Raw genomic sequence first — 12,851 nt, 5'->3', positions numbered from 1 at the left:
GTCCAGGCCATTTTGGTAAAAGCATGAACAGATCAATCTAATTTTTCATATTTTGGAAATTAGTACTTTTGTAACCACCTGCTTCAAATACATTTCCAGGGGGGACATGGTGGAGTGTGGAATGAACTAACATGTTCAAGGATGGAAGGCGATCAGGAAAAATGGGACTGGTTTATTTTTACCTTGAAATTGCCATGTGCTTGTCCATCCGAGCTTTTAATTCTTCGTTCTCCTGCTGGGATCGCTTCAATTTGTCAACCAGAGTTGTGTTGTTGTCCACCTTGGCATAAAGAAGAATTCCAACTTCTATTACACAGTAGTGAGAAATACAATTCCTTTGTTTCTTAAGATATATTTCTGACACGCTCATACTTTGGAGAGATTTAATTAGGTAAATTTAAAAGCACATTGAGGTATTTATACCCTGACACACGACAAAGAGACTCTAAAGCAACAAAATAGAGCATGTAGATACTATGTATTTAAAAAAAATACGCCAGGCCACTTAAAAACTGACACGCCCAGGTCACATTTTTAGAATCTCCTCTGAGAGCTGGTGCCCTGCCCCGGGGAACCTGGGCACTGGGCCTGTTCTCTTTTAAGGTGGTACAGCAAATGCTGCAGCTGAGCAGCCTGTTTGTCACAGCTATTCCTGTCATGAGTTTTGGGTGAAAAAACCCAAAAAACAACTCACATGAAAACTTGTATGCCAACAGTTCATAGTTCTTGGCTGCATTTAGTAAGGCCTTAAATACATTTCAGATTTATAGTTACTCTTCAGCATTTATCTCTGAGTGGCCACACAAAAGTACAATGCAGCAAAGTTCGTAGAGCATCAAATGAAAGAAGTAACACTACAGAAGGTTTCTCTCCTTGGCTCAATGCAAAATACACCTGTTCTCCTGCCTATGCGGAACTTTCAAGGGGAGCAAGCTGATCAGCTGAGAGATTAAAGACATTTAATCACTTAACATGATGGGGAGCTGATTCCATCCCAGCTCACTTTCTAAAGCCACGATTTTATTACTTAATAGGCAACTACACACCTTGGTCAGAATTAATTTTAAGGTACTGTCATTGCAGCATTATGATTGCTCTACTTTGACTAAAGTGCCTAGTTTGGATCTCTATTCTGAAGACATCCCAGTATCAAGAAAATGCTCAGGTCAAGCCATTCAGGTGAAACAACTTCCTAGAAAACAAGTCTACAATAAAATAAAAAGGGACTATGAAATGCTTGGTAACTATGGAAATTCAAAATAAAAACATAAGGTGGGAAAATCTGGAATTACAGCCTGGGTGGTGATTGATCTTAAAATACTATCTGGTCCAGGCCGGGGATTCAGCTCAGCGGTTCCACCGCCTGCCTCCCAAGCGCAAGTGCAAGGACCTGAGTTTGATCCCCAGTCCCAAAATAAAACAAAGCAAAACAAAAAAAAACTATCTGGTCCAATCCTTCATTTAAAAAAAAAAAAAAAAAGAAAGAAAAGGGAAGTAGTCCTGAAAATGTCAGAGCTAATTATTGGCAGCGCTAGTTTTCATATTCATATCAAGTTTTCTTCCTTAGTCAACCTCAGGCTGTAGCTGTCATCATAGCAACACATTCTTGTGTACAAACATATAACAATTGGACACCAACTGATATTAACATGATACCTCTTGGGTGTGACAAACAAATACTATGGATCAACAAAAAATTAAAGCATGTTATTACTTCTACAACAGGGTCTGTTTTATTGCACATGATCATCTAGAAAGTTCTGATGCATAAATGGCATATGGGCAACAAATTATTAACAGGATAATCTGAGTCATCACTGCCTGCCTGATTAGCAGAGCTCACACACCCGGTCTAACAGCGTGACCTTTGGCAGCAACCGGTATGCCTACTAGGTTGGGCCTATTAACCACGAGTTCCTTTCAGTTCTTAAAACAAAAACAAAAAACAAGATTTCTTGATGATATGAAGTTTATATACATATGTACACACAGACAAGTCATAGTCTCTAGACCAAACTAAATCAAATCTTCAAACTCTAAATGAACAAAAAACAGACAAGAGTGACTTCCCAGCCTCCCTATTGTTCAGGGCTGCTCTGGGTTTGAAAGAGAAACTTATTCAACTATGAGTCACCCATAACTTGGGGGAGCAAGGCAAGTAGTGCTAGGTGATGGGCACAGTCAGGGGCAAAGCACAGCAACACCTGGGATCACTTAAGCTGTTTGCCAGCCCTGCCAACTTGGTTAGAGTGCTGGCTAGCAGCAGCTGTGTCAAGGCCAAGCCAAGACTGACAATGAACACTCAGCAAGCTCCTCAAACACATGGTGCTGGGTAGACTCGTCACGCACACATTTCTGTTCTCTGTCCTGCATGCTGTGAATTAAATTTATTCATATTTTTCACAATGCTTGCTATTTGTCCAAATGGATTAATCTTATTAAAGCATAATTATTTTATATTTTAATTTACTGAAAAAGATGAGGATTTAGACAGATTACATTGCCCCAATGGTTTTGGTATGTTAAAATATTGATTTTATATTATTTAAAATCTTTTCTTATGCAGATAAAGATTCACACACCACTGAACATGAGCTGATCTGTTTGTTATAGTTTGTCCAAGAACTGAATGCTATTTCAACATAGGCCTTGAAAAATAAATGTTTGAGAAGGCCACAATAAATCAGCCTTGAATAAACTTGGAAAAGAAAATGTAACTTTTACCTTTTGTATGATTTCAAACATCTTTAAGTAGCAGCTAACTCAAGTCCACAATCCTAAATCTCCAAGCTCAATTCCTATTTCACAAGCATTACCCCATTTGGTAAGATCCTCAATCCACTGTTCTGAAGGAGACATACCAGTTTTTCCATTTTCATCAACTTGACATCCTGCTGATGCAGTTTCTCATTCTTGATCTCTAACACAGCTTTCAGGCTTTCTAGTTCTTGCTCCAGATACATGATCTCAGGGTTTTTCTGGAAAGAATACAGGAAGACATTGCTCTGACTTATTTCACAAAATCACATAGTTCAAATTCTTACCATAAAGAATCTTTGATTGGATTTAGACGTTAGATGAAGAAGCAGCAAAGAACTTCCTTCCTCTTAACAGTAATTTCAAAGAAAGAGGTGAGAAAGAATAGCTAATATTTTAATCTCAAATAATTTGGTTATAATATTGAAAACAAAAAATATCACTTATCAGTAATATCAAAAAAATATTTGTTGCATCAAATATGTTACTAGAAACAATAAGGAAACCATTGCTTGCAATACAAGAAGAGAGGTCTGACTAGAGATTAGCCACAAGGTGTTTGGAGGGACAAAAGGGAACAATAGTTCTCTCTAAGCAAAGCCAGTACCTGATCAGAAAGGGGACAATACTACATTTATAGAGCTCACTTGAAAGTAAGCAAAATAGTAATCAGGTCTTGAGTCTGAGTTTTTTCATGATGGTGCCATTTGACCTGTCATATTACTAGGGCAGTCATAACACTATCATTTTATATTGTGACATCCCAATATACAAGATCTATTGGTAAGCTGTTTAACGAGGGCATTTCTTAGATAAGACTCAGTGTTGTGCATATCAAAACCACCCTTTGGGGCAGTTGATTCCATTTTGGACCAATTCTTTGGGAGAATCCAAATGCCTTCCTTTAAAGAAAGATGAAAACTGTCCTGGAGGTTAACGGATTACTCAGAAAAGGTCAGGAAAGGTACCAGAGCCAGAAAGGGTCAGGACAGGGCAAACATCCAGATCTTCATTTCCAAGCTTCACAAACCTTTCGTATAATATTTTTACATATGATTTTTCAGAAAATAACAAATCTTACTTTTTGTTGGTGGGAACAGCATAATTTCTTCTGTTATTTTTAAATAAGAGCATTTACAGCCAGTACCTTCTGTATCACTTCTTCTCTGTCAGCCTGTCTCTTTCTGATCTCACTCTTTTGTGCTCTTTTTCTACAACCTCTGATGCTGAGGTGGGCAGGGTTCTGGTTATTACTGCTCCCCTAGACCTGTTTCTTCCTCTGCTTTTCAAAACTAGCTGCAGTAGAAGAACCCTCTTTGTGTTCCAGGAAGCTCTTTAAAACCTATTCCCTGAAACATTAGTGAGGTCTACACTTTGTGTGTAAAGACAGGGTGTCACTATGTAGTTCAGGCTGACCTTGAACTCACTGTGTAGCCCAGGCTGGCCTCGAAGTGGAGGCCATCCTCCTGCCTCAGCCTCCCGAGTGTTGGGATTACAGGCGTGTGCTGTCACACACTGACTTTGGCTAAGATTCTTCCAGAATAAAGAATTTTGAAATTTTCTTGAACATGATCTCAGTTAATTTTATCAAATGTCTAGGGGATTGTCCAAGCTGATCGTCGGAAGAGGATCTCACTGAGAGTTCTACAAATGTACTTGGAAAGCTGGCAACAGATTTTAAGTGTCAAAAATGCTTTGCTTCTGCAGTTCCAGAGCATAAATGTATCGAATGAAAACGGTGGTACTAAAGACATAAGCAGGAAAAAATATCCCCCCCCAATAAATAAGGGTGAGAGTAAGGATACAAGTCGTAAGAGAAAGCCGGGTTTACAAGACAAATCTGTACTTTGCCAAAGAGACAATTATCCATAAGATGACACAGTATTTATCCATAAAGAAGAATGATGTGCTAATGCGTGCTACCACACGGATGAACCCTGAGAACCCTGAGCCTCAAGTGAAGGAGACAATCACAAAAGGCTTATATGATGTGATTATTTTCATGAAATGTCCAGAACAAGCAAATCCACAGAGGTGGAGTGTAGACAGGTGGCTACTCAGTGCTGGGGTACTAAGAGTGGGAGGTGAATGCTAATGAATTGAGTTTTCTTTTTTGGATGATAAAAATGTTCTAGAATTAGGTACTGGTGACCAATGTACAACTTTATGAATATACTAAATCCCAATGAATTGTACATGCAATGGACCATCGAGTTATGACAGGCTTGACATATGAACAACTTGGGTTACTATCAGATTTTGTTTTAACTTACAACCAAAGCCTGGAGTTATGACCTGAATGGTGGGTGCTTGTGCTTCCAGATGGTCTCAGATAAAGATTTAACCTTTAAAGAGTTCTGGAAGGAAGATTACAACATCCTCTCCTGTATGGGGTTAATTGTGAAATCCTGGGCCAATATCTCTCTAAGGACACTGAGATCTGCCTATACACAGGAGAGAGACTTTGAAGATTGTGTAGAAGAGCCTGAGACTTCAGTTGACCAACTTGAGTTACAACCAGCCCTAGTGAATGAAATGAGTTTGTAAGTCAAGAGTCCACTGTGTTTTTTGTTTTTTTCAGACAGGGTCTTGCAATGTAGTCCAGGCCACTCTTGAACTCATAACAATTCTCCTGCCTTAGTTACCTGAGTGCTGGTATTACAGGTGTGTGCCACCACACCTGGCTTGAATTGTATATTTTAAAATGGTGAACTCTGTGGTATGTAAATTATATCACAGTTTAGTGGTTACTAACAAAAATAAGGTCTTTACATAAAAGATTGATAGTTTTCTTATTTTCCTATAGGTATTCACTTTGACCAACCAAAATATATTGGATTTCATCTGTAAGTCAATTCTTAGGATTAAAAAGAGACACCAGTGATCAAAGAAGTTGTTTTAACCAGTTAAACACATACACACACACACACACACACACACACACACACAGGCACACAAAAACCTGCAAACTCCAAACCTGTATTATTTCTCTGGCTGCAGGACATTTAATTGACCCTAAAAGGCAACTGAGCAGAAGGAAAAATGAGAAATGACAGATTAACACAAAACTCACTAAATTTGCCTTCTCTTTTGATACTCTTTTTTGTTCTTCTGATTTCAGCTTTTCATTCAAAGCATCATTTTCACTCTTCAGATCACTGATTTGTTTCTAAAACACAATGACATGTAGAATGTTAGTTAATAAGAAGATACCAGAAACAGGATAAAGAGACACAGAAACATACACCCAAGCCACATAGACATCAAGAAAGATGATGGGGGGAGATTCAGATTTACCCACCTCCAATGATTCCTGCTTCTCATAAAGTAAATTCTCAAGTGATTTCTTTTCCATTTCATGGCTTTTCTTGATTTCTGGAAAGAAGGGATTTTTTTTTTTGGTACCAGGGATGGAACTCGGGTCCTTCCACTTGCGAGGCAGGTGGTGGAACCACTGATCTAAATCCCCAGCCCCAGAAGGGATTTTTTTAAAGCAATACTATTCAATGAGATCACTGTACTCCACAATTACTGAAGGATATAATGTAGGAGCTGATTATGAAGTTAGGACTGTGTTCCTTTACATCTGTCTGATGCTGTTATTGAAACTGAGCAATCTCTTCTCAGAATAGGCTTATGAGGTGGGTAGGGTAGAGGTTCCCATCTTAAAACTGGGCATGCCGAGGCCAAGAGACCTTAGATAACAGAATGAAGGTCAGGGTTTCAAGACACTGGCTTCAGACTCCAAAGAGAAGTCTAAATGTAATCACATTCCTAACAGGAAGAAGAAAAAACAATGTTTACTAAATGTCTACCTTGAACCAGTCACTTTTATATTTCATCACCTGTGACATCACATGCTTCTGTTTTTCTGATAAGTCCTGCTAAAGGTCAGACAGCCAGCTAATACACGGCCATGTGCTGCTGTGTAGGATGCAGCTGGTTTACCGTAGGCTACAGCTGCACTGCGACTGAATTCTGGCAGACTGGCTTCTTGTTTTTTTCCCCTCCACTCAGCCTTTCTGGTAATGAGAGGTGAGATAATAACAAAAGGTTCGCTCTTCTTCCGACAAGTGCCATTTGCATTTCCCAGCAGTGCTGGTGTGCAAGCGTGCCCAGTGTGGATTCTCCATGCGGCCAGGATTTAAACTACCGTCTTCAACTTCTCAGAAACCTGAAGTAGCACCCACCACTCACCACCACCACCAAAGAGGCCTTCCAAATCTTTTCTTCCTAAAATCTTGTGTTTATGACAAACTATTATTTGACTGCTTGGTGGCAAAGGGCATCCATTAACAATTAACAATGCAAAAAGAAACCAAAACACGACGAACAAATACCACAGGGCATTCTCTGAGGGGAAAAGTTATGAATCATTTCCATCTTTAAAAAATACCAAGCTTTTCCATTATATCATGTTTAAATAGCATGAAAGGATGCTTGCCTGAAAGGGAAGTTTCATAGGCTTCCTTTAGCAATTCTATTTTCTCCGAGTGGCTAGCTTCAACTTCCAACTTAGAGGTTTCATGGGCAGCATTTAAGTTGTCAAACTATAAGAAACAAGCAACACGAAAGTTTACCAGGGAAACAAAAAGTCCCGAGTTGAACAAGCAGCAACATTAGGAGACTTTATATACAAGCATGTTTGAGTTCATGGGGTACCTAACACATCTAAACCACAGCCCAGTGTAGAGTGGCCACTGCTGACTCTCTACACTGTCCTCCTGGGGGACACAGAGCTCACGCTCCGCAGAGTTCATTAATGGCAATGGAGGAGCTCATCATAATGAGTAGGATATGTTTCACAGTGCCTGTCACACTGTCCACTACATCCTCAGCCCCATCACATGTAGCACTGTGTGATGTCACTGTATCAAACTAGCAGGCACTCTGTAAATTTCCACTATATTAAAAACTAAGCAAGAAAATTAAAAAGTTTGCAGCATACTAGTTAGTGGGAGGAAAGCGTTATTTTAAAAGTGCTTTTTTTTTAAAAAAAAAAAAAAAAAGAAGAAATGCAAATCAATGATTTAGTAGCATAATACCAGCATAGTTCCAAAGGCATTATTTCTAGACAGGGCTGTCTTAAATTTTATCTTTTCTTTTTTTCTTCTCTTCAATTCAACATATGTACACCATTTTGACCACAAGAAAAAATTCAACTAAAACTTTTTCCATCTACTAAAGGACTAAGAAAAACTCATACAAACATGTTAACAGCAATCAGAATTCAAGCAAGCAGCCATGACTGAGAACACGCTCCTGTTCCTAAGGCACAGACCTGCTCTTGCAACTGAGCTTTATACTTCTCTGCTTCTTCAATGTAAATGTTCTGAAGCTTTTCACATTCCCCAGTGTAAAATTCCTTAAGCCGATTTTCTAGCTCTGTTCGATCAGTCTGGTGCTGCTGGTTTAGCTTCTGGACAAATGCTTCATATGCTGCTTGCAACTCATTCCTGGCTTTTTCTAATTTCTCACAGGTGGTCGAAGCAGCAACTAAAAAGAGATGAAAAAGAAAAGGGAAAATGCCATTTAATTTGTTCAATGTCCTAAATTCACAATATAAATACATAGCTGTGATAACTTTAGAGTTATCACATAATAGTCTGTCAATAAAACACAGTAGCGTCTCAGCTCTTGGTGACCAGAGTTATCATTTGGATTGTAAATGTTCCCCAAACGCCGTGTTTAAGGCTTGATCCTCAGCCCACAGTGCTACTGGGAAGTGGTAGGACCTTTAAGAGGTACAGTTCAGGTCACTAATTATTCTAAGGAATATAAAATTGGTTGGTTCCTGGAGTGAGTTTCCTCTAATGCTTTATGTTTCTTTGGGAACATGGCAAGTGGCAATAGAAGTAACCAATACAGATTGTCACAAATGATTATTCCTTCAGATATAAATGAAGATATATTAAAATAATGATAAGATTAATGCCTAGAAAGAGAGGCCTTAAAAATAAGATACATCCATAAACAATGAAGGGATGCAATCAATAGTTTGGATGGTAAAGTCTTGCTCCCCAGCATGGCACCATTGGGAGGTGGTGGTGCCCTCAGGAGGTGGGGTCTAGTCAGAAAGTCTTTAGATTACTGGGGCTGTGCCCTCAAGGGGACTGTGGGACCCCAAGCTCCTCTTCTCTCTCATTCTCTTCCCAACTATGAGCAGGGTTTTGCTTGGCCCTGCGGTCCTGTCATGAAGTGCTGCCTCACTCAAGTAAAGGGAGCAACCAATCATAGACTAAAGCCCTTAAACACATGAGCCAAAGTAAACCTTTTTTTGTGTATAGGTTAATTACCTCAAGTGTTAGTTAAAGTAATGGAAAGTTGACTAACTCAGAGAGAAAGGAACTAACATCAAACAAACAAGCAAACACTGTGATAAAAACAGCATGGTACTGGCAAAAGAACAGACCCAAGGATCAGTGGAATAGATTAGAAGATGCAGAAACAACTCCAGACATATTCAGCCACCTCATCTTTGACAAAGGAGCCAACCACCCTCATTGGAAGAAAGATAGCCTATTTAATAAATGGGGCTGGAAAAACTGGATTTCAACCTGCCAAAGATTAAAACTAGACCCATACCTATCACCATGTACTACACTAAGATCAAAGTGGATTAAAGATCTAAATATTAAAACAGAAACACTAAACTTGCTGGAAGATAAGTTAGGTAGAACTCTTGAAGACAAGTTAGGTAGAACTCTTGAAGACATTGGCATAGGAAAAGACTTCAGGAACAAAACCTCAGTAGCTTGGGAACTAGCACAAAGAATCAACACCTGCGATATCACTTATTAAAAAGCTTTTGCACTGCAAGAGAAACCACCAACAGAGCTAAGAGACAACCTACAATATGAGAAAAAATTTTTAGCAGCTGTACCTCAAAGGACTACTATCTAGAATATATAAAGAACTGAAAAAAATCAGACCCCAAAATTCAAAGACCCAATTCAAAAATGGACATCTGAAATGAACAGACATTTCTCAGACAAAGAAGTAAAAGCAGCAAATATATGAAAAAATGTTCAACATCACTGGTCATTCAAGAGATGCAGATGAAAACAACACTGAGATTCCACCTCATCCCAGAAAGAATGGCTGCTATCAAGAAATCAACCAATAACAAATGCTGGCGGGGGTGTGGGGAGAAAGGAACCCTTCTCCACCGCTAGTGGGAGTGTAGACCGGTGCAACCACTGTGGAAATCGGTATGGAGATACTTCAAAGAACTAGGACTACAGGTCCCATTTGACCGAGCTATTTCCCTGCTGGGAAAGAATTAAAAGAATCATACCACAGTGATATATGTGCACCCATGTTCATAGCGGCACAGTTTGTAATAGCTAAAGCTTGGAAGCAGCCCAAGTGCCCATCAACTGGAAACTGGATAAAGAAGATGTGGGGTTTTTTAATAAAATGGAGTACTACTCAGCCATAAAGAACAAAAAACTAGTCATTTATAGCTAAATGGATGCATATGGAGGCCATACTCTTAAGTGAAATAAATAGGACATATGTGTAAATACCGAATAGTTTCTCTAGTGTGAGAGACTGATAGTGTAAACAGGGGTTAAAATCATTAAAACGAATAATTGATAATTTGAAATAGGAAAAAAGGTCCAAAGACGAAGGGGTGAAGCTAGGGGAAGGGGAAAGGAAAGGAGGGAAAGGAAAAACTATGAGAAAATTTTTTAAAAAAGGAAATGATGTCTGTGTAAATAGGGAAGGGCGGAGGGGGTGAAGGGCGCACAGGGAATGGGGAAAAAATAAGAACCAAGATACATCATGTACAGGTACAAACACCCAATGATAAATGTAAACGAATTGTATACCTAAAATGTACCAAGAAAAAAACTTAAGAAAAACAAACAAGCAAACAAATAAATAAAGCAAACAAATGAAACTACCCCATGCCCTGCACAGAATAGAGTCCCATTATCTTGCCTAGCCCTCCAGAGGGCCTGAGAAAATTGGATTCCTAAATGTATGTATGTATATGTGTGTATTTAATTTTATTGGTACATTTTAGATGTACATAATGACATTCATCATGGGGAATCTACACCTGTACATGATATATTGGGTTTTCCCCCATTCCTCTCCCCTCCCTTCAACCCCTCTTCCCTTCCATATTTACAAAAGCTTTGTTTCCATTTTTTCCTTTTTTTTTTTTCTTGTCCCTTCCTTCCTTTCCCTCTCTTCCCTCCCTTGTTTCTCTTCCCATTTGAACATTTTCTTCTCATTTTCCAATATCTATTATACATTTTGGTCCTTATTTATACTTTTCAGTTTCTCACACCAGAGGAACAATGTGGTATTTAAACATGTGTTCGATTTCACTTAAGAGTATGGTCCCAAGGTGCATCCATTTAGCTATAAATGTCTCAAGTTTATCCTTCTTCGTGCCAGAGTAGTACTCCATTGTATTTTTTAAGAAAAACACATCTTCTTTATCCATTCATCAGTTGATGGGCATTTGGGCTGTTTCCAAAATTTAGCTATTACAAACTGTGCTGCTATAAACATGAGTGTGCATATATCAATGTAGTATGGTGCTTTTAATTCTTTCAGGAAAATACCAAGACATGGAATAGTTGGGTCAAATGGAATCTCTAGTTTTAGTTTTTTGAGGAATCTCCACACTGCTTTCCACAGTGGTTGCACCAGTCTACACTCCCACCAACAGTGGAGAAGGATTCCTTTTTCCCCACTGGCCTGCCAATATTCGTTATTGGTTGATTTCTTGATAATAGCTATTCTTTCTGGAGATGGAATCTCAGCGTTATTTTGCATCTCTTGAATGACCAGTGATGCTGAACATTTTTTCATATATTTGTTTGCCATTTCTACTTATTCATTTCAGAAGTGTCCATTTCAGGTGCCCATTTTTGGATTAGGTCTTTAAATTTGAGGGATCTAATTCTTTTCAGTTCTTTATATATTCTAGGTATTATTCATTTGTCTGAGGAACAGCTGGTAAACTTTTTTTCCTACTCTGTGGGTTGTGTCTTCACTCTGTTGGTGGTTTCTTTTGCTGTGCAAAAGCTTTTTAATAAGATGAGATCCCAGTTGTTGATTCTTTGTGATAATTGCTGTGCAATTGGGGTTTTGTTGATAAAGTCTTTGCCTACACCAGTGTCTTCAAGAGTTCTATGTATTCTATCTTCCAGCAGATTTAGTGTTTCTGTTTCAATATTTAGATTTTTTATTTATTTTGATTTGAATTTAGTGCATGGTGAACGATATGGGTCTAGTTTTAATCTTCAGCATGTGGAAAGCCAGTTTTTCCAGCACCATGTATTAAAGAGGCTATCTTTCCTCCAGTGAGGGTGTTTGACTCCTTTGTCAAAGATGAGGTGGCTGAGTGTGTCTGGAGTTGTTTCTGGATCTTCTAATCTGTTCCACTGGTCCCACTGAGAGAGGGTAAACAATTTGCCCACAGGCACCAAGCTAGTAAACAGCAGGGGACTGGATTTTGGTAAACAATGTTCTTGGTGTGTGGCCTGGATCCCTTGCACCCCACCAAGCTGCCTCTTGTATCAAGGCTGATGAGGCACATGAGGGGCCTCTCACTTGGAGACGCATTGTCTAACTGAGCAGACACAGACACAGGAGAACCCGCAGTACTGGGCCCACAGAGGGGCACTCAGGGAAGTTTATATCCACTCAGGGTAGAACAGAAGGTTTGATTTTTAATTTTTTTTTTTTTTTGGTACTGGGGATGGAACTCCAGTCCTTGTGCTTGCAAGGCAGGCGTCGGCACCACTAAGCTAAATCCCCAGCCAGATCTTTAATTTAAAAATAAATTTTTTTGTAAAATTGATTTACCTAAAATTTATTGGTCTTAATAATTTTGATTGTACAATTCAGTGGCATTAAGTACATTTACACTGTTGTGCAACCATCACTTTACCATCCATTTCCAGAGCTTTTACCACCAAGTTCCCCAGCCTCTAGCAACCATTACTTTATTTTCATCCTCTATGAGTTTGACTTTCCTGGGAAGCTCATATAAATGGAATCACACAGTACTTGTCCTTTTTTTGCCTGGTTTATTTAATTTAGCACAATGTCTTCAAGGTTCATCCATC

At 38.9% G+C, this 12,851-nt stretch overlaps 1 protein-coding gene across 10 annotated transcripts in view; it reads right to left on the bottom strand.

The window, feature by feature from the left end:
- Positions 1–12,851, bottom strand: part of Mtus1 (microtubule associated scaffold protein 1) — a 207,934-nt gene that overhangs the window by 2,716 nt on the left and 192,367 nt on the right. For all 10 annotated transcript variants that reach the window (XM_087217180.1, XM_087217181.1, XM_087217182.1 and 7 more), the window contains 6 exons: positions 8,039–8,253; positions 7,202–7,307; positions 6,059–6,132; positions 5,831–5,926; positions 2,862–2,978; positions 183–280 (listed from right to left, as the gene is read on the bottom strand). In XM_087217180.1, the coding sequence (XP_087073306.1) occupies positions 183–280; positions 2,862–2,978; positions 5,831–5,926; positions 6,059–6,132; positions 7,202–7,307; positions 8,039–8,253 (706 nt within the window). The remainder of the gene's footprint in view (positions 1–182; positions 281–2,861; positions 2,979–5,830; positions 5,927–6,058; positions 6,133–7,201; positions 7,308–8,038; positions 8,254–12,851) is intronic.

The sequence above is a fragment of the Heterocephalus glaber genome, unplaced genomic scaffold (genome assembly GCF_053883595.1).
Source record: "Heterocephalus glaber isolate CG9 unplaced genomic scaffold, H.glaber_assembly_v1.0 deba00001461, whole genome shotgun sequence".
Lineage (NCBI taxonomy): Eukaryota > Metazoa > Chordata > Mammalia > Rodentia > Bathyergidae > Heterocephalus > Heterocephalus glaber.
The sequence above is the reverse complement of the archived record's forward strand: the minus strand, read 5'-3'. Positions and strand labels throughout refer to the sequence as shown.